General features: G+C 40.7%; 2 protein-coding genes across 3 annotated transcripts in view; one reads left to right on the top strand and one right to left on the bottom strand.

The window, feature by feature from the left end:
* Positions 1 to 2,426, top strand: part of dennd1b (DENN domain containing 1B) — a 163,316-nt gene extending 160,890 nt beyond the window's left edge. Inside the window, exon 24 of the transcript XR_016115620.1 lies at positions 2,293 to 2,426. The gene's annotated coding sequence lies outside the window, so the exon portion shown is untranslated. The remainder of the gene's footprint in view (positions 1 to 2,292) is intronic.
* Positions 1,990 to 26,286, bottom strand: part of crb1 (crumbs cell polarity complex component 1) — a 29,963-nt gene continuing 5,666 nt past the window's right edge. Inside the window, exons 3-13 of one of the 2 annotated variants that reach the window (XM_089001447.1) lie at positions 25,321 to 25,516; positions 25,058 to 25,107; positions 23,566 to 23,748; positions 19,474 to 20,442; positions 17,788 to 18,338; positions 16,348 to 16,513; positions 13,920 to 14,862; positions 12,895 to 12,939; positions 11,397 to 11,519; positions 9,325 to 9,451; positions 1,990 to 2,514 (exon numbers count right to left, since the gene is read on the bottom strand). In XM_089001447.1, coding sequence (XP_088857573.1) covers positions 2,296 to 2,514; positions 9,325 to 9,451; positions 11,397 to 11,519; positions 12,895 to 12,939; positions 13,920 to 14,862; positions 16,348 to 16,513; positions 17,788 to 18,338; positions 19,474 to 20,442; positions 23,566 to 23,748; positions 25,058 to 25,107; positions 25,321 to 25,516 — 3,572 coding nt within the window. In that variant the 3' untranslated portion in view covers positions 1,990 to 2,295. Of the gene's footprint in view, positions 2,515 to 9,324; positions 9,452 to 11,396; positions 11,520 to 12,894; positions 12,940 to 13,919; positions 14,863 to 16,347; positions 16,514 to 17,787; positions 18,339 to 19,473; positions 20,443 to 22,250; positions 22,427 to 23,565; positions 23,749 to 25,057; positions 25,108 to 25,320; positions 25,517 to 26,286 lie in introns of those variants that run through there. The other variant, XM_089001449.1, reaches the window with a different exon arrangement.

Genomic DNA, 26,286 nt, shown 5'->3' with positions numbered 1-26,286 from the left:
GTCAGTGTCTGAAACTCATGACAAAAAGGTAGGGGACACCAGGGCAGACAACTCTGAAAAGTTGCCTGCCCGGCCATAAAGTTGCCTGCCCCATTTTTCACAACTTGAAACACAATAAGACAACTAATCGCAAAAAAAAAAAAAACATTGTTACGAAGTATAAAGGATTTTTTAAAGTTAAGGAAGTACCTACCACAAATGCTCCCTTGCTTATTTTATGGTAAATATCCCTTGCTGAAGATTTTGCTCCAGTTGTCGTTTGTCGCCATGGTGCACAGTGCAATGTTTTTCATTGCGTTGTCTGCTCAAAGCCACGTGGACGCCTCTTTCTAAGCGCCTTTCAAAACTCTCAAGTACACTTTACAGTCACGGTATAGTCCAAAGCACGAAACAGGCTTCTGATTGGCTGCCATGCCGAATATGCAAATTGCCAAACAAACAAATATGGCAGTTGCATACTTGACACAGCAGCCAATCAGAAATCTGTATTGTGCTTCGGACTATACCGTGACGGTAAAGTGTACTTGAGAGTTTTGAAAGGTGCTTAGAAAGAGGAGTCCACGTGGATTGTAGCGGTTTGCTTGTAGCTTTTGCTTTATTGAATAAAACAAAATATATATATTTTTTCTTCTTGAAGAAGTTGTCAGCCACCCAGGCCGAGACGTTTTGAAAGTTGAACGCCTGACGTAAAAGTTGTACGCCCCGGGCCTCCGAGCAGACGTTATTTCAAACACTGACAATGTGCTTAAAAGTTTCTTCTCTATGACTCTAGATTCATTTTCTTTTTATTTTATTGTGACATACACAAAATGAACACATCGCTAATTTTACATCAATGACGTAAGTTAGCCTTCACCAGTATAGTTTATACACAAAGGCGGCAAAATAATTTGTTTCAATGTATACATAATGTAAATCCAGGTGCTACTCTAGACTTTGTAGTAAACACTTGAAAATATTTAAAGTTATTTAACATCAGTGGTTGTAGTTGCCTCTTGATATCCAAGTGAAGTTGCCGTGGTTTCTCGGCGATAATACCCTCACACACTGTCCCCTGCTAGCTCTTTCAACCTCTTCTATTGCCTGAGACCGTTGCTTAGACAACACAGAAACACCCTTAATAGCTTAGCGTAATGGTATTGGGATGCTAAATCACACAAACGCACACCTCGTTCGTGTTTTTCGATGATCTCCTTCGTCTGCTCGATGGTAATTTTCTTTTGTGTCCTCTTTGGCTGAACACTAGCCTGTGGTGGGGTCTTTTCCAGTCCCATAATAGCAAAGGTATCCTTGGTAACAAACCACGTATGCACTCAAGGGAAGGGGTGATGAAAACTAGTCTGCCAGCCACCGTGGGACTGTTCGACCGTGTGGTTTGATGTTCTTCCGCTGAAAACTAGTCCGCCAGCCACTGTGGCGCTCCGTGTGGTTTGGTTCGTTTTCCGAAAAGTAGTTTGTATGCCAAGATTATATTCTCGCCAATTTAATGTCCGTAATGCGAAAGGTTCGTAAGTCAAAGCATTCGTAGACTGAGGTATCACTGTAATTCTAAATTGTCATTCAGCTTCCTTTCACTACTTTTCCCCTGTTGTGCGGCTTTCCAAACGTGTGTTTTCGTATTTAAGCATCTGACCAATCACATTTTAGCCATCTTTTGTTACCAGGGTCCGAAATCTACGCCTTCACAATCAGTCCTGTAGGCTCTGGGGCATAAAAATCAATGGCGGTGAAACAGTTGCTTTAACCAATCAGATTTCGAGTTGCCTGCTGGAAGGCGGTGGCAACGTCAGAGTTTTCACAAACTATGATTGGCGGGTCACGAGCCAATCATAGTGCTGTATTACTAGCTGCGAGTGATACTGGCAGGAGCTAGCACACTGCATCATTAGCGAGCTGCATAAGCAAAGACATTGTGTTGATTTAATAGCGGTTTTGTCAGCCCACAATGGCTGAAGGAGGAGAATAAATGGATTTGGTTGGAGACCACTCTGATTGGAAGCATTCAGGAGCAGAAATAAAAAGTGAGAGCGGCATGTATTCGATATTTTACAACATTTTGGGAGAGCTTTGCTCCATCTATCTTCCGAATATAGATTAGGCACACCAACTCCATCCATCGTGAGCTGGAATCTATCGAGAATGAAGTCTGCCTGGCGTGGCAGGTGCAGGAAGATGGATGAACAATGTCCCCAAAAAAGCTCTTACGATTTTGCAGCACGTTCATGTACAAATGTTGAAGGCCTCACACCTGGACGCAGAAGTTTCCTCTGTCATCATTGATCTTTTTTACAGTGTTCAGATGAGCCTCTCCATGGGCGCAGGCTGAGTGATGCTCCACATCTCCAGCCGAGACCCGTCCTTCTCCTGCCGGCTGGGGCTATAGGCCCCGTGGGTGGCTCGGCGATTCATCGCAATCACAAGTCCGCCCGAAGTCAGGATGAGAACTAGCAGCAGGACGACAGACACCAGACTGATGGCCAGTAGGAGGTCAGAGGTCACGCCTTCAGAGGTCAACTAGGGATGAGATGTGAGGTAATTAGCATTTTCGCGGTACAGTGTTGCCGGCTATTTTGCAAATTCATCCTTAAAGGACAGCCGACGTCACTTTTTTGTTTTTTAACTGACATCAGAAAAATGTTTTATAGCATCTAAAATGCCACCTCCGTTTCCACAGGCTGATAAATTCCTTATATGGAGCTTGGACACCCTCTTCTGGCGGCTTTTGGGTGCAACACAAGGTTTTCAGACCAAACAATACAGCAAAATACTTTGACGTGATGGAAGGACTGCTACAATGTGTGGTTTTTTTTTTCGGTCAGGGGCGTTCCTTTAGTGACGTCACGTACGGACTCGTCACCAACTCAAAAACAAGACTTTGGGAATATTCAGTGTGAGTCTTAAAACGTAAAATATAGCTATATGCGGTGGAATATGTGTAAAATACGCTCAGTAGAAGTCATTCGAAGCCATTTTACAAATTATGGACACAACTTGTCCGGAGACGTCGGTTGTCCTTGAAGTAATTTGCTGCCATTCACAAATTTATTCGGTAATTGGAAAAATGACGTAGAGCGCCATTCCCGAATTTGTTCGGGATTTGTTTTTCATGCTTGTGTGCCGATAAAGCGCTGGCCACACCTATGGCAATGTTTTTCCCTTCCACAAAGGGGTAGTGTTTCCCTTTTTTCCCATTGTAGCGCTTTGTTCCAGCTTCAGCTGTTGTTAAAGCGCTATATAAACCAATGTGTATGTATTACATTGGATTTTGGACAGCCGTCCTCATTTCACGCTCATATAACTCCAGACCCATATAATTTAGGAATTAATTTAAAAGAGTCTCAGGTTTATGAGGCTAAATTGAACATTTATTAAATATTTTTTAAATATTCTGTGGGTCCAGGAGTTTGTGTGACAATGATGAAAACCCATCACAGAAGCAATAAAGGCAGAGATTAGATTTCAGATTAACGTGATTAAAATTATGACATCCTAAATGGCTATAATTAACTCATTCACTGCCGTTCCAGAATGTATGCAGGAATTGAAACGCATGATGTGGATTGCCAGTCCCAAATTTGTTCGTTTTTTTTTTTTTTTTTTTTTTTTGCGGGGCGTGCCCATAAAGCGCTGATCAGACCTCTGGCAATGTTTTTCCCTCCCACCAGGGGAAAGCATTTACCTTTTGTTTCAATCTCAGATAACTCCAGACGCATATAATTTAGGAATCAAGTGTTTTTTTCTGATGAAAGAAAATAGTCTAAAGGTATTTATGCTGCATTGAATGTTTATGTACTCCTAAAAGTCATTATTCTGTGGGTCCTGGAATTTGAGTGACACTGACAAAATCCCTGGCACTGGAGTGGACACATTTTTGCACGTCTGACAGTGAATGAGTTAATACTATTTCAAATACTGTACTTCTTTTTGGGGAGTTGAATTTGTACTTTGAGTGTAGATTCTAAGTTTATCTGTACTTTTGAGAACTTTTGCCAAAACACTCAACATCAGATTTCCACCTGTCAATCAGGAGACATCAAAGCACACCATACAGTAAGGGCCTCATTGTTATCACTTTTACCAACTGGTCGCTTTCCATGAAGCAATCACCATGGAAACACTATGAGAAAATACAACATTTAACTCGTGACACTTTTCTCTCCTTTCCACTCGATACGGCTTCTTTGGGAAGTGCTTACCTGTCACTGCGGCACAGTTTGCTGTCAGAGGGAGTGTGAAACAACCAAGCCGCCGCAACAGCCGGCAAGCTAGCACCCGCCGTCACACACACACACACACACACACACACACACACACACACACACACACACACACACACACACACACACACACACACACACACACACACACACACACACACACACACACACACACACACACACACACACACACACACACACACACACACACACACAGGCACACCACATAGACTAACCAGTCTCCGAGGTACATGGCGGTGCCACCCTGAAGCCTGGAAGCAGAGGCAGCGGCAATTCCTCTCTTGCTGTCAGCACTATCAACCTACTTTGTGTGTGTGTGTGTGTATGTGCACACGTCAGATAAGTTGCCCTCATATGATCCCGGTGAAGCAGACCAAACTTGTATGAAAGCCACCAGCTTCCTGCTGAAGCTGCACTTCATTTACAGATGCTGCTTTTTCGCAGGCAAAGCATATTTCTCCATTTTGTCAAAGGGTGGCCACATTAGTCCAAGTCCTTCCCCCTACACTTAGTCCTTCCTAACGACTTTAGCAATTTATATAAGAGTCATGCGCATACCTGTCAACCTGTACGTTTTTGCCATACAAAGTACGTTAATTAGGCATTTTAAGACGTGTACGACGGAAAAACGCACATTCGTCAATAATGTGTACAATCCGGATATCACGAAACGGCAAATCGAGTCAAACGAGTTCGCCGTGGTAGCCTCTATCTCTGTATTGTTTTTTTTTTGTTTTTTTTTTTGTTGCAAACGAAGCGAGCGGTTTGATGCCACTGTGCGCATGCGTCTGCCGCCTGGGGATTTCCCTTTGCATCATTTCGATCACAAAGCGAAAGCAGAGCATTAAGCCTACATTACAACATAGTTTTGAATTTTATTTGGATACAATCATCAAGTCGCAATAGCCGAACCCGAATTAAAACGCCGTAAGTTAAATGGAAGAGACAAGCATCACAAAGAGTTGGAGCAAATGTCAGGACTGATGATTGATGATACTGTCAGCCAGGCTATTCTAATTTTTGTTTATTTATTTTTGTTTTTACTTTTTATAGGCATACTGTATATTGTCATATTGCCTATCTTATGTTGTAAATTCATAGAGACATGTCAATTGCTTCATTTCACTTCATTTTTTTTAATACAGTGATAACTTGGCTTACAAACTTAATTGGTTACTAGAAAGTGTGTGTAAGGCGAAAAGTTTATCTTCCAAACATGTATTTCCCCTAAGAAACAATTAAAATGGGAATAATCCGTTCCCAGGTCCCCATAAAACACAATTTTCTACTAAATAAGCCTTAAAACTACACAAAATATAACTTATTTTATGTGTAATAAATGTGCTATTGTATTGTAATTCAAGAAATAAATCGTACTGTATAACAAAGTCGTTTTATTAACCTTTGTGATGGCCGTTGATGTAGTTGCCTCTTGATGATATCCGAGTGAAGTTGCCGTGCTTTCTCTGCGATAATACCCTTACTCACATTGTCCCCTGCTAGCTGCTTTTTGCTAATCCAAATTAACTGAAGTTTTTCAACCTCTTCTATTACCTGAGACTGTTTCATAGACAACACGGAAATACCCTTAGCCACACACGCATCCTGAATAGCTTCCTTGTTCTTAAGGATTGTAGCAATGGTCGATTTAGCATCCCGGTAGTGGGACGCTAAGTCACACAAACGCACTCCTCATTCGTGTTTTTTGATGATCTTCTTCTGCTCGACCGTAATTTTCTTTTGTGTCCTCTTCAGATTAACACTAGCCTGTGGTGGGGTCTTTTTCGATAACAGCAAAAGTACTCCACTCGATAACAAACCACGTCCGCACTCAAAGAAAGGGGGTGACGAAAATTTGTCCGCCAGCCACCGTGGCGCTGTGTGGTTTGGTTCGTCCACCAAAAACTAGTTTATATGCTTGCGAATTTAATGTTCGTGAGGCGAAAAGTTCGTGAGCTAAAGCATTCGTAAACTGAGGTATCACTGAATATATAAATGATGTCATAATGCTGTCCAATTACAGATCACGCACACAAACAGACACACACACACACAGCTGCTCGCAGGGTGAAAATGTAAAGACAATGATTAAAAGCAGACAGACAACAAAGCAAACTAATGATGATTTGTTTTATTATATGTTGACTACACCAATGACAACGTGATGGTAGCAGATTTTCTGACAAAATAGTGACAACAGAAAACACACAAGTATTGTAGTAGAGTTATGACAGTGACAAAACCACATAAAACATGAATGGGAGGAGTGATGAATGAGATTATGCAAAAGGTTGACCACTGCGGCCCAGTGGATGAACGTGAATTCCATCTCGGTGGAGCTGCAGAGAATTTGGTTTTAAAATACCTCAAACGAAAAAAAAAGAAGAGCAAAACAACCCATTGTGCAGCTGTCAGTCAATCATTCACTGATGCGGATTCACATCAACAACAAAGTGATATGTGTCATGTTGTCTCTCCCACCCTTCTCACTGCTTTAGAACTAAAAGATGTCTTTTACACCTACGCTGCTCTGAGCGCCCCGGAATTCCAATACAAAACATTGGCAGGATATCTTAAATGGAGAAACATCCCAAGAATACACTTTTGCCTCCACCAAGGAGGTTATATTTGCTTTGGATTATTTCATTGGGTGACATTTTTGGATCGTAAAGTCACTTTTTTTTTATTTTGGGCATTTTATTTTTAAAATAAAATCCACAAAGCTTCCAGAAACCCTTCATTGAATGTAGTTTAGTTGAGACATTTGATACAATAAACTACTACTACATTTGATTATTAACTAGCTTTTTGCTAGCGAATAGATAGCTAATAGCTAGCGAATAGATAGCCAATAGCCAGCGAATAGATAGCCATTAGCTAGCGAATAGCTAATAGGTAACGAATAGATAGCCAATAGCTAGTGAATAGATAGCTAATCGCTAGCAAATAGATAGTCAATAGCCAGCAAACAGATAGCCATTAGCCAGTGATTAGATAGCCATTAGCCAGAGAATAGATAGCCATCGGCCAGCAAATAGATAGCTATTGGCCAGCGAACAGATAGCCACTAGCTCGCGAATAGATAGCCACTAGCTAGCGAATAGATTTCTCCACTGTGAGACTAATAAAGGCAAATCCCATCCCATCCCATCCCATAGATAGCTATTATTTTGTATGGATTGTATGTTTAAGTCAAACACCGAACGGGCAAGTATAAAACACAGACGCTCTAACAGTCGTCAAATAAATTCACACCTGCTGTAGTACGACGACATATATCCTTGGGTCTTCAATAAGCTATTACTGAAGCTGCTGGCATGTAATTACTGAATTACGTGCCAGCAACCATTACGTTTTGTTATGCATTGCGTCCTCCTGCAGCGTCAACTTGGAAGAGGGATTTCCCCCCCGCCCACATACTCTACGCAGCCAATCGTAAGCGAGTTTGGCGGATCGGGGCCGGAACTCGTTGGCAACACTGTAGCATAGCCGGATGCTGATTGGTCAACCTTGGTTTCTGTCGCGTCAACATCCAGCCCTTGAAACATACCCGCAAAAACGTTCGTATGTACAGTTATTCATAACTCGAATGTGCGTAAGTTGAGGAGTGTCTGTATCCAATGTTAACTACATGTCATTAGTACATGTATTCATCATTATTCATTCCAGTGAACTGCCACTTATAGATTCTTATAATTTGTTGTTCTTATATTGAATATCAATGGTTTTAAACAGATCTTAAATGTGTAATTAATTTAGATTTTAAATTGATTATTTTGTTGTTCTTTTGACTGTAAGATGGCACCCTGATAGTGGATGCCTTTCCAGCAGCTCCTGTATTTTATTTTCTACTTCTTCCTTTCCTTTTCCTCTTCCTTCCATAACTTTGCTGCTGTGAAATGTATATTTCTCCACTGCTAATACAATACAATCCAATCGGCATTTAGAGTGGTATTAACCTTAGATTACATTCATATGTCTAAAACTGCATGATGACAAGACCCCGCTTTTGCGTCATGGTTCACCGCTTAAAGGACAACCGACACCGATTTTTTTGTTTCCTAACTGACATCAGAAAAACGTTTTATAGCATCTAAAATACCCAAAACATGCAGTCTGATATTTTTAGTCAAATGAAAAACACTAATAAAAATGACTTAAAGTTTCCCAAAATCACTTCAAAATGACCTCATAAATGGCAAGTTTCAGAAGGTCCCGTCCCCTTGTTCGTGACGTCACGCCAGGACGTCCTGCCTTGCTCGAGAATCAAAACAATGGCTTCAGATTCGGAGAAGATGCTTTCTTGTTACTCATCCAGTTATGAATATGAGTCCAATCGTTCTGAAGAGGAAAGCATAAATGTTTGTAATCAATTAAAGAAGTCCTTCCCTCTCATTTTTAGGCACCTGGACTCCAATATAGCGCCCAGAAAATGCACAAGATGGCGCCCAAACTCCATTGGAAATGGGCTGATTTGTCTGCTGGGAATTTGTGTCGACTACTATCAAATAGTAGTCTTGGTGCAACACACAACGATTCACCATCGCATTATTTATGTGTTTTCCTTCTAATTTCGCCATCAACACGGATCAACACGATGTTTTCAGACCAAGCAAAGTACCCAAAATGCATTGTGTGTCGCTTTCTCGGTCAGGGGCGTTCCTTCAGTGACGTCACGTCAGGCCTCGTCATCAATTCGAAAACAAGACTTCCTGAATATTCAGCGTGAGTCTTAAAACTTCAAATATAGCTATATGCGGTGGAATCTTTGTAAAATACACTCAGTAGAGGTCATTTGAAGTGATTTTACAAATTATGGACACAACTTGTCCGGAGGCGTCGGTTGTCCATTCAGTATCACTGCATTATCTGGTGCTTTTCTAAACTTTTTCTGCACTGTTGTGTGTGTTAAATAAGGTGCTTGATTTTGAAGGCACATAAACCTTAATTTGTCAGAGATAAACATTTAGTTGTTCTCCCCCCATTCCACCTCAGGCTCATCATCCAGTCTGAGAATGAGGTAGGAGAGGAGCTGAAAGAGGTTCTGCCACAGCAGCACAGCCACATAAAAGTAAATGTCGCTTACGTCCGTCTGGCATATGTCGCCGGCGTAGCTCATGTCGCATACGCACAGGAACCTGTTGATGAGGTTGCGGCAGTAGCCTCCATTCAGACACGGGTTGGACTTGCACTCATCCACTTCCTGCTCACACCTGCAACCACATGTTGCCATGGAGAAACCGTTCATACTTTATAGATGACATTAATTGTATATTTTTTTTCATTATGAATTATCGTTAACTCATTTACTGCCATTCACGAATTTATTTGGGAATTGAGAATATGACGTAGAGCGCCATTCCCGAATTGCTTTGAACACCACATGGATGCTTAATTTGCTCAGTCTTACTGTCTAATGTGGATAAAAAAAATAGTTGGAAAGTAGTGTGAGGTTACTCATATTTTTTGAGTTACTGAAGGAAGTTAGAATGTCGTGGAAACGCTACAGTAAGTGCACTGACTCGCTAACTCAGTCAAATATTTCAGTCATATTACCTTGTCAAATAGCAATAATAACAATACTTTTAATTTATAAGCGCCTTTCAAAGCATCCAAGGACACTTGACAATAAAAAGAACAATAAACACCAGAACAATAAAACCAAAACTAAAATGATAAATACTAAAAGAGCTGATTAAACTAAACTGTGAATGCAATTTTAAACAGATGGGTTTTCAGGTGGAATAACGTTTCTTATAAGCTTATTTACAATGAAAAACACCAATTTAACTCATATTTACATTTATTATTATCAGTGACGGACCGTCAAGGCCTGAAAAGCCTTCTCTGCTGGCCTAAAATTATCTGAATCACGGACTGATGTTAATTATATTTTCTCCATGATTTCTTATTAAATAATTCCTAATTGTTTTTACTTTTCCCCCGTTGCGCTGCTTCTCGATGTGTGTTTTCGTATTTAAGCATTTAAGCAATCACATTTCAGACATTATTTGTAACCAGGGTCAGAAATTCTTCTTGAAGGCGTTGGTCAACGTCAGAGTTTTCACAAACTATGATTGGCTCGTGACTAGCCAATCTCGTGACTAGCCAATCACATTTTGCGAAAACTCCTCTGATCACAGGACGCTGACAATAGCATACTAGCCAGAGCTAGCACACTGTATCATTGCTAGCTGCATAAACAAATATATTGTGTTGATTTAATAGCAGTTTTGACAACCCACAAAGGCTGAAGGATGAAAAGAAATGGATTTGGTTGACGATTTACTGTTAAAGCCAGTTTCAAGACGGACTTAAAAAAAGAAAATGATGAAAAGTCGGTCAGTTATTTCCTGGCTAATGGTCGCATCTTGTGGACTTGTGGACACCACACTCTTTTTCAGTCTGGCTTTATTCAGATGTAGCATTACTGAAGGTCTCGTGATGAAATCCATGGCCTGCCACTGATTTATTATAAATATAAATGAAATGTATTATTATTATTATTTATTTATTTATTTATTTATTGTTTATTATTTATTATTTATCGTTTTTATTTTTTTATGTTTGTGTAAGCTCTCAGTCATACATGAGTGGTCCATCGATGAGAAGGTTTCTTCAGCCGTCATCTGTACTTTTTTTTTTGAAGGTGTCGGACATTTCGCCTCCTATCCAAGAGGCTTCGTCAGTTTTTTATTTTTTATGTTTTATGTTTTATTTTTTTTATCTATTATTATTATTATTATTATTGTTATTTTTGTTTACTTCCACCCAACATCCGAAATATTGACTCTCTTCCCACCTTCAAATCCCACCTGAAAACCCATCTGTTTAAAATCGCATTCACAGTTTTGTTTAATCAGCTCTTTTATTATTTATCATTTTATTGATGGTTTTATTGTTATGGTGTTTATTATTATTTTAATTGTATAGTGTCCTTGGGTGCTTTCAAAGGCACTTGTAAATTAAATGCATTATCTTATTATCATTAGTCGTAATCGTAATAGAAGTTGTAGTAGTGATATGTTGATTATGATGTTGAAAGCACTTTCAGTACTCGAGTTACAAAAGTGCTGTTTAAGTGACAGCCTATTGACCATTTATTTTTGAAACCTTATTGTAATTCACAACAAAATACCAAGTTGGTGTCTGTCATACCGGTGTCCAGCGAAGCCTGGCGGGCAATCACATGATAATTCACGCTCACTGCAATTGCCACCATTGAAGCAAGTGTAGTTTTTGACGTCATCTCCACACACTGACACGGGAAGCTTGGGCTGCCTAGGAACCGACAGACAGATTAAAAATCAAAATTGATACCAAGATATTTTGTTGTCAAATGTGTCAGCTGGAGCCAGACAAAACAAGTCCCGTGCAACTACTTGTAATGCTTGATTCGGTTTTGCAACACACCGGAGAGGCGAAAGAAGCTTAACAACTGCCCAGTGTAATCAGATTATCGACCTCACGTAACAAAATCTTATGCAGAGGAAAGGAAAGGCCAATCGTGTCACATTGGAGCAGTCAAAATATCTTTTAAAGGACAACCGACACCTCCCGACAAGTTGTGTCCATAATTTGTAAAATCACTTCAAATGACTTCTACTGAGCGTATTTTACAAAGATTCCACCGCATATAGCTATATTTTACATTTTAAATCTTGCGCTGAATATTCAGGAAGCCTTGTTTTCGAGTTGGTGATGATTCTTGACGTCACGTCAGGAACGCCCCTGACCGAGAAAGCAAAAGACAATGCATTTTGGGTACTTTGTTTGGTCTGAAAACTTCATGTTGATGGCGAAATTAGAAGGAAAACACATAAATAACGCGATGGTGAATTGTTGTGTGTCGCACCAAGACTACTAATTTATACTAGTTGACACAAATTCCCAGCAGACAAATCAGCCCATTTCCAAAGGAGCTTGGGCGCCATCTTGTGCATTGTCTGGGACGCTACATTGGAGTCCTGACAGCTCGAATTTATACGGAAGGACTTCTTTAATCAATTGCAAACATTTATGCTTTCCTCTTCAGGACTATTTGAATCATATTTGTAACTGGATGAGTAACAAGAAAGCATTTTCTCTGAATCTGAAGCCATTGTTTTAATTCTAGAGCAAGGCAAGACGTCCTGGCGTGACGTCACGAACAAGGGGGCGGGACCTTCTGAAACTCGCCACTTCCGTGGTCATTTTGAAGTAGTTTTGCGACACTTTAACTCATTTTTATTGGTATTTTGCATTTGACTAAAAATATCAGCCTGCGCGTTTTTGTTATTTTAGATGCTATAAAACGTTTTTCAAATGTCAGTTAGGAAACAAAAAAACTGGTGTCGGTTGTCTTTTAAGAGGTAATGTGGAATTCATCACTAAGTCACAACATTCAAGTATTTTCCTTCTTTTTGACAAACGTATACAACTTTGGGGACAACAGAAATCATTTTTTAAACCGCAACTGTCACTCATTCACGACGGCGCGAATGTGTTTTTAAACAAACACTAGTGGAGGCAGTGTTAATATTAGCTTTGCTTGGCATTTTGTTGCCCCAAAAAAGAAAGATGTTGTGCACGACATTGGAGAAACAAAGGAAGGAAACAAACAGGGAGCACCTGAGAAAAAGGTAAAAAAAATAAAATAAAATAAATAAATACTTACATATTTCTGACAACAATGTACCAAGGAATTTCTTCAACCCGTTCACTAGAGAGGAAAACAAGGAAAGATGCAGGGGTAAGGGGAGGGTGTAGAAAGCGACACAAACAAAACAAAGTCATTTTGATGAAAACTTTACAGCGCGGATGTTCCCAGTGAAGGGAGAAGTGCGGTTCCACTTGTCGGGTCGCTTGCTTGCAAATGTTTTAGTGCATAGGAAGAAGAAATAAATAAATAAATAATGCAAGGAGCTGCGTGTTTATAGGATAAATGGTTGGCGGCGTTCCCCTGCCTGTTCTCCGAGGCAAACAGGAGATGAGAGGGAAAGAAAGTGCCGCTGTACCAGTGAGACACCGCAGCAGACGAAGGCCTTTTCTGGCTGACACTAGAATAGAAATTCAAGCTTCAGATGAAGCTTGCTGCAGGCGTCGACAGCCGCGGAGGAACGTTAGCAAGTATGTAGCATCTTGTCTGTCTTATGATGCGGTCCCTCGTCTCAGCAATTTAGTATCGTTTTTTTCTCTCGTCTGTGTGTGTGTGTGTGTGCATTTACTAACTAACCGTACTCGTAAAATTCTTCAGATAGTGACAAAAGTCAGCATTACAGGATGAAATGTTTCCCCCTTCCAATCGTTGCCTCACAAAATATAGTTTGCATCACATCAACAATGATGCGTGGGCAAAAATATCACGAGACACAATTGAATGCAATCCATTGCAAAAGCCGTCACAAAAAAAACTTCAAAACTTTAGTACTGCTTCAAAAGCAGCATTTTTTATTGAAACAGTCAGGGATCATTTGGCAATGTTTATTAACTCGGAGACTTTCACAACTTCATTTTGTGGATGGGCGGAGCGGGTGTTTCTTTTGGTGATATATTCGTTAACTAATTCACTGCCATTTACGAATTTCTTCGGGAATTAAAACTATGATGTAGAGCGCAGTGGCGAACCCTGAAGGGAAAAGCCGAAGAAGGAACTGACGGATGAACCACTGCACTGATTTTTTTTGACCAAGCTGAACTTACTTGCAGAGAGGTCCGGTGTAGTTTTCAGCGCACAGACAGGCGTAGCTGTCAGGTCCATGCAGGCAGGTACCTCCATGCGCACACAGATGGTTTTCACAGATGTCGACCTCTTCCTCACAGTCCACTCCTGTGTATCCGAGTTCGCAAGAGCACTCGTAGCTCAGCCCCTTGATGCTGCAGTTGCCGTGGAGGCAAGGACCGGAGGCGCAAGTGTCAGTAAAGAAGCCGCAGTGCCTCCCTGCCCAGCCCTCAGAACAGCTGCAGTTGTAGAAGTTAAATAAGTCCTGGCACTCCCCTCCATTCAAGCACGGATCGGGCGTGCAAACGGATGCCCCGTTGCAACCGACCAGTGGAGGATTGAGGGACGTCTGGATGAATTTCTCCTCCTGCAAGCGTGGAAGGTTCACCTGAGAAGAGCGGAAATAAGGCAGCGCGATCCCGCCTATCTCCAGAGTGCCCAGACACCCTGCTAGTGACCAGCCAACATCAGGCGTCAAACCTCCCAGGACGATATCTACTCCTTTCTTGAGGAAGTCCAGGTTGCCCCCTTGACGAGTGGAGGCGATGGCTTCATCTACTTCATCATCCAGCACTAGAGTCCACTGAGACATATTAGCCCACGGTGCCGTCATAAACAAGTGGACATTGTGCCACTCGCCGTCACTGACAGATCTCAGGCTGTTGAGGCTGACTGTGGATTCTCCTCGCTCGTCGTCCCCCAAGACTCCCACATTAGTGATGGAGCTCTGAAGCTGCATGTAGAGGAAGCCATCCTGGATAGAGATGGTGACAAAGGCAGGGCCTTTCTCGGCATGGAGGATTGCTGCGCTACGTTTCCGAGTGCGCAAATTCACCGAGATGTTGGTGAGGTTGCGTAATATGTGTCCATTTCCTTGATAGACCAGTATGGTGCTGTCATTATGGAAAGTGGCATTGGAGTAACCTAACAGGGCAAGAAAGCACACATGAGCTACTGCGTGGCACTTTTTAGGAAACAGAAAGGAACCACTGATGAAAAGGTTTCTTCAGCCGTCATCTGTACTTCTTCGGAGGTGTCAGACCTTTTGCTCCTCATCCGAAAAGCTTCGTCAGAGAACTAAAATTTTGCTGATAGCTCTGGCCCAATGGGATATGAGATCGGATGAGGAGCAAAACGTCTGACACCTTCAAAAAAGTACAGATGATGACTGAAGAAATCTTTTCATGGATGGATCACTCCTGTACAACTGAGCTTACACAGACCATGGAGGAACCTGATTTGTGTTTGAATACGATTTATTTGCATTTATGCTTTCAGTTTAGAGAGCAACATTTGTACATACCAAGAGTTCAGCCAAAATACAGCAGTTTCATGTCTTTCGATTAACTCATTCACTGCCAGACATGTGCAAAAAATATGTCCACTCCAGTGCCAGGGTTTTTGTCATTGTCACTTGAATTATAGGACCCACAGAATATTGAGTTTTAGGACTACATGAACATTCAATACAGCGTTAGAAACCTTAGACCCTTTTCTTTCATTAGAAAAAATGAGTGAATTCCTAAATGAAATGGATCTGGAGTTATATAAGCTTGACATGATGGCAGCTGTCCAAAATACAATGCAATACATACATATTGGTTTATATGGCGCTTGAACAACAGCTGAAAAAAATGGAAATGCTGCCCTCTTGTGGAAGGGAAAAAACATTGCCAGAGGTCTGGCCAGCGCTTTATCGGCAACCAAGCAAGAAAAAACTAAACCCGAACTAATTCGAGACTGACTGTCATATTTTCAATTCCTGAATAAATTCGTGAATGGCAGTGAGTTAAATATAATAATAATAATACATTTTATTTCAAGCGCCTTTCAAAACACCCAAGGACACTTTACAATAAAAACAATAAAACAAAGCACATAACAATAAAACCATAAGTAAAATGATACATAGTAAAATAGCAGATAGAACTATACATTGAAAGCAATTTTAAACAAGTGGGTTTTGAGGTGAGCCTTGAAAATAGGGAGGAAGTCAAAATATTACCAGATATTTCTTCGTAAGACTATGCAGTGTGACAGAACAACACAGTCCCCACTAAAATAAATAAATAATAAATACATATTTTTAATGCATATTTGTTCCAGCTTCAGCTGTTATTAAAGCGCTATATAAACCAAATATGTAATATCTTACATTGTATTTTGGACTGCCATCCTCATTTCAAGCTCATATAACTCCAGAACCATATAACTTACGAAATAACTTTTCTTTGTGATAAAAGAAGAGAGTCTAAGTTATCCTACGCTGCATTGAATGTTTGTGTAGTCCTAAAACTCAATATTCTGTGGGTCCTGGAATTCGAATGACAATGACAAAAACCCTGGCACTGGAGTGGACACGTTTTTGCACATATGGCAGTGAATGAGTTAACATACGGCTTGACTTACATTCATATCCTTGGTTGAGTATTTTGCACTCAGCGTCTATGGGGCACGGCGACAATTCGCACCATCTGACATCCTCACAGTGTCGCCCTCCCGTGCTGGGTGGGCACGTGCAGGTGAAATCGTCCCACATGTTGTAACAGATGCCGCCGTTTCGGCAAGGGTTCCTCTGAACGAGAATAAGAATCAGAAAGCCTTTAAAAAGAGACATGATGATAAAAGTCTGCTCATTTTGAAAACTTTGTATTCGCCTTGAAATGCCACTAAAGACCAGTACGCTTATGACTTGAGTTGTGAGTTTGATTCATACAGTGACCAAGCTATAACTTGCTCAGATACAAATCGAACTGCAAAGTGTGCAATGGTCAATTGAACTCTTAAAGGGGAAGTCAACCCAAAATGTTCTTGAACATAATATGTCCTATGTGCCTACGCTTTTCGAAACACAGTATTCAGATTAATCTTTTCTTTGTGGACTTTGTTATTTACCACAAACATAATATTCATCAGAATGACACTTTTAGATGTCAACATAGGACATAATATTGTGGGGAAGAAAATGGGGCTTGACCTCCCATTTAAAGGACAACCGACGTCTCTGATCAAGTTGTGTCCATAATTTGTAAAATGGCTTCAAATGACTTCTACTGAGCGTATTTTACAAAGATTCCACCGCATATCGCTATATTTTACGTTTAAGACTCGCACTGAATATTCAGGAAGTCTTGTTTTCCAGTTGATGATGATCCTCATGTGATGTCACGTTTGGAACGCCCCTGACCGAGAAAGCGACACACAATGCATTTTGCGGTACTTTGGTTGGTCTGAAAACTGGTGAATCGTTGTGTGTTGCACCAAGACAACTATTTGATATTCGCTGAAACAAATTCCCAGGAGACAAATCAGCCCATTTCCAACGGAGCTTGGGAGCCATCTTTTGCATTTTCTGGGACACTACATTTCAGTTCAGATGCCATTGACGGCTCGAATTGATATGGGAGGACTCCTTTAATCGATTGCAAACATGTATGCTTTCCTCTTCAGAATTATTTGAATCATATTCATAACTGGATGAGTAACAAAAAAAGCATCTTCTCCGAATCTGAAGCCATTGTTTGGATTCTCGAGCAAGGCAAGATGTCCTGACGTGACGTCACGAACAAGAGGGCGGCACTTTCTGAAACTGGCCACTTCCGGTTTCATTTTGAAGTCGTCTTTGGAAACTTTAAGTCATTTTTATTGGTGTTTTTCATTTGACTAAAAATAACAGGCCGGGTTGTGGGTATTTTAGATGCTATAAAACGTTTTTCTGATGTCAGTTAGGAAACAAAAAAATGGTGTTGGTTGTACTTTAAGTCAAGATGCAACAGCTTATTTTGCTCGGAGTGTAAATTTGACACAGTTAATAGAATGTAATAAAAGGAGTTCAAGTCTTCCCCTTACACTGCAAGTGTTGTCTCCAGAGCAGCCGGCGGTCACATTCGCCATGAATTGCAGAGGAAATGTTGTCACTGAAGTCTCCAAACCAAAAAACTGCAGCCTCCTGTCATTTATCCGCAAGTCTTGGATGCATCCTTTAAAAGGTCCCCCCCAAGCTGCAGTGGAATCCCCTTTCAGCAGACCTCCAACATAGACGGTGTCTCCTGCTCGAACCACATCTGTATTAGTCTCCACCTCAACTTGTTCGTGAGCATCCACACGCAGCGTCATTTGCCCTTTCGCCACCTCCACATTTACAAAATGAACTTCGCCATCATTGACCGCGATCTCGCCCCTCAGGGTTTTGCCGTTCCTGAGCTGAGTCGTGACCACTCCGTCCTCCAGCCACACGTGCAAGTACTGCATGCTGCCGTTGCCCACAGCAAGCAGGAGACCACCAGGCTTCCGTGTACGCAGGAAGAGAGACATTGAGAGTCCCTGATGGAGGTCATCTGTGACGTTGAAGGCAGCGTAACTGAGTGAGTCTTCGATTCCAAATCGTGCAGTCACATATTCTGAAAATGAGGAATAAATAAGACAAGGTAGTGAGCGGCAACAGCCAGCGAGGCAAGGCACGTAATTCAGTAATTATGCTCCAGCAGCTTCAGTAATGGCTTACTGAAGACCCAAGGATATGCATGTCGTCCTACTACAGTAGGTGTGAATTTATTTTACCACTGTTAGAGCGTCTGTGTTTTATACTTCCCCGTTCAATGTTTGACTTAAAGGACAACCGACACCATTTTTTTGTTTCCTAACTGAAATCAGAAAAACGTTTTATAGCATCTAAAATACCCAAAACATGTAGTCTGATATTTTTTGTCAAGTGAAAAATACCAATAAAAATGAGTTAAAGTGTCCCAAAACGACTTCAAAATGACCTCGGAGATGGCGAGTCTCAGAAGGTCCCGCCCCCTTGTTCGTGACGTCACGCCAGGATGTCTTGCCTTGCTCTAGAATCAAAACAATGGCTTCATATTCGGAGAAGATGCTACTCATCCAGTTATGAATATGATTCAAATAGTTCTGAAGAGGAAAGCATACATGTTTGCAATCGATTAAAGGAGTCCTCCCATACCAATTCGAGCTGTCAATGACAGCAATGTAGCACTCAGAAAATGCAGAAGATGGCGCCCAAGCTCCGTTGGAAATGGGCTGATTTGTGTGCTGGGAATTTGTGTCAACTACTATCAAATGGTCGTCTTGGTGCAACACACAACGATTCACCATCACGTTATTTATGTGTTTTCCTTCTAATTTCGACATTAACACAGATCAAGACGATGTTTTTATACCAAACAAAGTACACAAAATGCATCGTGTGTCGCTTTCTCGGTCAGGGGCGTTCCAAACGTGACATCACATGGGGATCATCATCAACTCGAAAACAAGACTTCCTAAATATTCAGTGCGAGTCTTAAAATGTAAAATATAGCTATATGCCGTGGAATCTTTGTAAACTACACGCAGTAGAAGTCATTTGAAGGGATTTTACAAATTATGGACACAACTTTTCCGGAGGCATCGGTTGTCCTTTAAACATACATTCCATACAAAATATATCACTGAAGCAACTTACGAACAAATTCACCTTACGAACGACCGCTCGGAACGTATCTCGTTCGTAAGGTGGGGAGCGTCTGTACGTACCGTCTTCACAATCCTGGCCCTCATAGGGCCTTGGACACAGGCACTGGTAGCTCTGCCACAGGTTGATACACAGTCCATTGTTTTGGCAAGGCACATCCAAGCAGCGGTCGCGGTGACTGCAGCCAGGAGAAACGTTCACTGCAGAGTCGCTCAGCCACTCCTCCGGGACAATCAGTTGCCAGTCCACCAAGACGTCCCGCATGCAACCAATGAATGGCGGACGCGAGGAGTCCTCGCTTGAGTCCTTTCGTACCCCTCCAATGAAGGTGTTCTGAGGGGGAGACACCAAGCCATCCAAGCCATCCAAGTCATTCGGGACTGGAGCAACCTTATAGCATGATTGCCTCTTACAGTTTTCTACCGCATCATTCAAGAGTCTCAGACTGAGCACCCGGTTTGTGAGCACTGCCTCTACACTGTGCCACTCTCCGTCAGTGACTGCGTGGGACAGCTCCAAAGCCCCAATTCGACTCTGTACTTGGAGCCCGGTGACAGTTTGCCTTCTAAGTGTGAGGTGAAGCTGCCCCTCTTGCAGTTCCAGGCTCAGCAATAGGCCTTGAATGCTTCGCTGAAATAATATAGCCTTAGGAAGAGCGGTCTTGAAGCTGAGGGTGATATTGCAAGAGATTTCAGCATCCACAAAGGGACTCTGTAGCAGAAGGTAGCCACTACGTTCAAATGAGAAGGTGGTGGGGGTCTTGCAGAGGGGGCCGGTGTATCCGGCTGAGCAGGAGCATGTGTAGCCGTGAGTTGTGTCCAGCAGGAAGGGATTGCAGAAGCCTTGGTTCTTGCACTCATGGCCGTCACAACCCACCAGCCGAACGTCGCAGTTTGCACCTCCATAAAGCTCGCTTTTGCTGCGCTGTTTGCTGCAGTGACACGTGTAATCCCCTTCGTGGTTCTCACACCTCCCCCCATTCAGACATGGGCTGGAATCACAGGGGTCGATGAACTCCTGGCAAAGAGAACCTGTGGAATGAATTAAATCAAAGGAATTTAGTCGAGAAAAAACATACAGAAAAGTCTCGTTATATCGATATCGTTATATCGACAGTACTGCTTATTACGATACTATTATACTATCCCGAGAATATCGATATAACGAGACTTTACTGTATATTATTACCTAGTAGTTAAAGGTAGACTACAGTATTTTCCCAACCTTCATTGTTTTAATTTTACCCTTCCAATGACTGCGTCACTGTATCTTCAATTATCGTCACTTTCTGAAAATGATAACCACAGTCCTTTTTTCCCCCAGAACACATGAAAAACAACCAGATACTGATTATATTAGATTTAGTTGCGCAATAATTTAATTTCAAAGTTAGAATTGAAAAATTGTTTGAAGTCAAACAGACGATTTTACCAGGGCAGGGTCACAGCATACTGGGGACATGCTTCTGGCAATAAATAAATAAATAAATAAATAAATAAATAAATAAATAAATAAACACATAAACAAATAAATAAATAAAAATACATTTCATTTTTAAGCGCCTTTCAAAACTCTCAAGGTCACTTTACAGTCACAGGATAAGTTTTTTTTAATAATAATAATAATAATAATAATAATAATAATAATTTAGGGCCAAATATGACTTCGGTCGCTATTTTAAGAGTGTGATAAACAAACTCACAAGCTAATAATAAAAACAAAACAATGTTTCCCAAAACCTGCCACCTTTGGACTAAATTTAACACATTTTGTCCAAAATTCTACTCAAACAGTCAAGCCAGTTCAAACAACGGAAATGTAAATACAGTATTATGACATTGTCTGCTGATGGTAAAACACAATTATAGCCATTTAAATGTAAAACACATTCAAAGGAATATTTTTTGAGAATTTTAAGCTTCCATACCTGTCAACCATGGCTAATAGCTGCCCCTATATATGATTACAATTCCCATATAAAAGTTGTAGTACCCGTACATTATTTGAAATTATAAAAAAATGCGAACACAAGAGGATATGCAGACAGTTTACCGCGCATGCGCATGTTATGCTTTTATCAATCCGATTGTACGAAGCGATAAAACAAATATATGATTGAGGATTATTTTTGCTGGTTTGCCGTGACAAGAGTCAATAGTAACGTGACAGCATTGTTGTTGGCTACCAGCAGTTGAGACAAACTGGATTTGAGGGTAAATGGTCTTTGTAAAAAGACCTGTATAAAGGTTGTAGTATGCCGTACATTATTTGAAATGATTTAAATAAAACATATAAAATACAAGGAAAATGAATATGTTGACAGGTCATGCTTTTAAAGTGTTGTTTGCCACAAAATGCAATCATCTAATAAAATATTAGTAGTAGTAATAATAAATAAAAATAATTCCACAACATTAAACAGTCAGCCACACATGCACAAAAAGTACCTTCAAAAATGTGCATTTCTCTTTTCCTTCATCACACTCTTTGTTTGACTTAACACAGACACCTCTGAATATGCTTCTATTGGCCCAACCACAAAAAAAGGAAAAATAAGAAAACAATACCATCGGTTTTTCAACCATCTTTCTGTGTTTGATATCCATGTCTTCACATTACCGAGAATAGCCATACTTAACTAGCCCATGCGGTCACTTAATTCTCCTATGATCTGTATTATCCTCTTAACATTACTTAACTAGAATATGTTTACAGACTTTAAATTCTTAGAAAAAATAAATCAATTGAAAATCCTTGCCCTTGAGCCACAACTTACGATAGAAATAAAGACAACAAAAAAGGTGAACAGATGCTACTTTACAGTTTCACCCTACGTTACCTGATCGGAGCAACAAAATTGCCCATATCCACGGTGTGTGGATCCACATCATGCCGTCACTCTTTCTTCCAGAGATGCCCCAAACATGTCTAAGTGCGCCATATTAATGTGAGTGGACACGGGCTGTTGTAATTGAGGTTTGCTCCTTGTCTGCTTCTATGCATCCGTGTGGAGCTGAATAGGTGGGAACCAGCAAATGGCAGATCCTGGGGATTAGACTAATACTCTTTGGCCACCTTGTTGAGTCAGTGCCATTGGGAGGGAGTCCATTTTACATTAACACTATCCATGGCGACTCACTGACTACATTACTACATTGCAAAATCAAGTTTTGTGCAAACCTGTAAAGTGTCCTTGAGAGTTTTGAAAGGCGCTTATAAATGAAATGTATTATTATTATTATTATTTATAAACTGTAATAAAAATAACCTGTCTTCGTAAGCCAAATATACGGCGATACTATACTCGTGGGGTTAAACATGTCTGTGAACGGCACGCCAACAATATCCTGTCAGAATGTACCAAAACATTTTATGTACGAGTAATTTTTGTCCACTGTGTTCTTACACAGTGTATATATGTGAGATACTGTATTAATTAGATTTTATTTTTAAGGTTTGAAATGCTTATTTATTTATTTATTTGTTTATTTACGTTTCTAAGGCATTATGCATCCAAAGTACTATTATATAAGCTGATGCTTATCTTATTATTATTATTATTATTATTATTATTATTATTATTAATAATAATAATAATAATACATTTCATTTATAAGCGCCTTTCAAAACTCTCAAGGTCACTTTACAGTCTCACGATAAGTTTTTCTGTCGGTGAGCAGCGGCAGCCACACGCGCCAGCGTTCTCTCAACCCGGAAGTAACTCAAATAGATATCTAGCTAGCTAATATCTAGCTAAAACCTAGATATTTAACTAGATAACCAGCTAGCCAGCTGGATAGATAATAGATAGAAAATAGCTAGCTAGCTTTGTAGCTAGCTAGGTATTTGCTACCTAGCTCTGGCTACTTAGCAAGCTTGGTAGCTATCTAGGTAGCCAGATAGCTAGCTAGATAGACAGATGGATAGCTAGATAAAAAGAAATGAAGGGAGAAAAATAGAAATAAGAATAGAGTCATTAGTTTGCTAACATTATTTTATTCCTTTCCCTGTGCATACACTGCTAATTGTAATAATAAAACACTTCTCCGCTGTATGTGTCAGTGAAGTTTTAAAAAGGGTCCAGATACCACTGACACCACCAGACCATTGAAATGCTGAGATAACCGCATTGGATTCATCGGAATCGAGACTACCTGTTGTTCCTGGAGGACAGCTGCATATGTAGCCAGCTGCGTGCTGTGGGTCATAGCGGTCAGGTAGCAGCGGTTCAATGCCAAAAAGGACGTGCCATGAATTCTCGATGCAGCGGCCTCCGTTCAAGCACGGGTTACTGCCACACTCATTGATGTCTATTTCGCATAGTGGACCCTCAAACCCTGAAATGAAAATGGTCAAAATAAGGATGTTGTCAACCACATATACTGTCTGTCGTACATACCAAAGTACATACCAAGAGATGTGTTGAACGAACAAAAAGCTAAATGGAGTAATCAAGCAAAATGTAGCCACCAAACTAAAACGGCACTGTATAAAATCTTCTCATGTAAATGTTACTGAACTTAGTGGGGGGTAAATATGACCGTTTTTGAAAATTTTTTTGGAGAAAGTGAACACATCAAATTAATATATCTATCCCAATGTAATACCATAAGAGTTGTTGTGCGTCGTTTGTTTCCCCACGTTTTTGGCCACGACATTCATCAAAGTCAAGATAAAGTTAGCTTTATTTTCAAATATGCTAATATGCATGACATACAGCACAGATGATATTACTGACCTCTCGGACCCAGCGTGCGAGGCACTTATAATGACTTTGACAAACATAATAAACACGAAAACGAGAATTTGCTGGGTGAGAGAGGAGCAGCTGCGTGTTCACGTACCGCCATCTTGGGGAAAAAAAACAAAATAACAATTAATATGGCAACACAATGACATAGTGAGTCATTCATTCTTCAGCACTTGCTGTACCCTCTTTGCTGTACAATGAAGCAGTTCCAGATGAAAGAGAGGATCAAAACATCCTTTTCAGCAGTGGACAGGGACGTCATGGTGGAATGTGCACGTCTACTACTAGAGTTAATAGATAGTAGGAGACTGCTGGCCAGTTGCACCCTTTTGGCGGCATGAGTATGCCAGCACTGTTTTTGATTTGGAATGAATGTCAGTGCAATTTGACTGTCATTGCTTTCTACATTTAGCTTGTAGGAGACGTGCATATTCCACCATGACATCTCGGATCCACTGGTGAAAAGGAGGCTTTAATCCTCTCCTCTTTCATCGAGAACTGCTTCAAAGAGAGTGCAGAAAGTGCTTAAGATTGTGTCTTTTGTGTTGTGTCACATTATTTGTTATTTAGTTTTTTTTTGTTTTTGTTTTTACTTCAAGATGGCGCCACGAGAGCAGCTATTTGCTTTTCTACTTCTTTATTTCCTTTTCTTCTTACTTTCATCACTTTGCTGCTGTGAAATGTAATGTAAATGTAGCAAGACTAATAAAGGCTAATCCAATTCAATCCAAGAGTATATTTTTGTGAAATTAACACAACAAGCGAATAAAAACTCATTAAAAAATTAATGGTTTTGTTTATGTGTTGCTAAGAATATTTTAGCATACACGTGTGTGTACGTACATGTATATGCTTTCGATATCCATGTAGTGGGAATCAAATTGTGATTTACGTACCTGGCAAGCATTGACAGATGTAATGATCCTGATTCTCCATACAGGTGGCACTGTTGAAACAAGGTTGAGAGTAGCATTGTTGTCTCAGGCCCTCACAATGTCTACCAGTGAAGGCTGTTTGTGAGCAGTCACAGCTATATTTGGGACAAAGTCACACTGAATGCATGAAACCAATGCTCGTGTGTAGCCACGCGTGTAGAAAGAAAAACTCCCCATATGACTCGACTATTTCTAGTAGGCGATCAATTCCTTGAATATCTCACCCATTCTCTCCATCTACACACAAAGCCCCATTTTGGCACGGTTTGCCTTGGCATTCATCGATGTTGATTTCACACCGGTGTCCTTGGAAACCGGGCGGGCAGGTGCAAATGAAGCCACCAGTGTCGCCGTGGCAACTGCCGCCATTGAGACACGGCTGTAATTGACACTCATCAATCGAGACCTCACAGGTGGCCCCTGAGACAATGAAAGCAACACAGATGTCAGTGTACAAAATGACAAGGGGCTTCTCACATGGGCTGCCTGTGATCAGACCTGCTTTTATGTCACAGAAGCTTTTGCAATCTGCATCAAAAACAAACACCACCGTGTGCGTAATGCAAGGGTGTCAAAGTTATTTTTTGCCGCGGGCCACATTGTAGTTATGGTTTCCTCTCGAGGGCCGTTATGAATTTGGGGAACCCATTCTAATGTTTAAATCCCTTCAAATATTACATATGGAGCACACAGCAAATTAATGAATAACTCGTTTTCAAATCTGAAGTCAAGAATAATGTGAATTATTGTGGTTGACATCCAAAAATATGAAATTTTGGCTCAGATTTTAGCAATCATAATGGAATTTAACAAGTTTGATTTGCTTTCGCGGGCCGAAAAAAAATGATGTGGCGGGCCGGATTTGGCCCGCGGGCCTTGACTTTGATACCTGTGGCGTAATGCTATCATGATAGTTCACTAATGCACAGTCTGGTTCGAAAAGTTGACACTCCCTTCTTCAAATGCCAGGTTTTTGTAACGTAGAAAAATGACATAAAAATCAATCATTTCGTCACTCACAAAACACCATTTTAACTCATTCAATGCCATTCACGAATGTATTCGGGAATTGAAAATGTGATGTAGAGTGCTATTTGTTCGGGTTTTGTTTTTTTCATCCTTGGGTGCCGATGAAGCGCTGGCCATGGCCTCTGGCAATGTTTTTCTTTCCCACAAGGGGCTAGCATTTC

This window comes from Hippocampus bargibanti, linkage group LG07 (assembly GCF_051943395.1).
Source record: "Hippocampus bargibanti isolate YZ-2025 linkage group LG07, ASM5194339v1, whole genome shotgun sequence".
In the NCBI taxonomy this organism is placed as follows: Eukaryota; Metazoa; Chordata; class Actinopteri; order Syngnathiformes; family Syngnathidae; genus Hippocampus; species Hippocampus bargibanti.
Note: the sequence above shows the minus strand (reverse complement) of the source record. Positions and strands in the feature narration are given on the sequence as shown.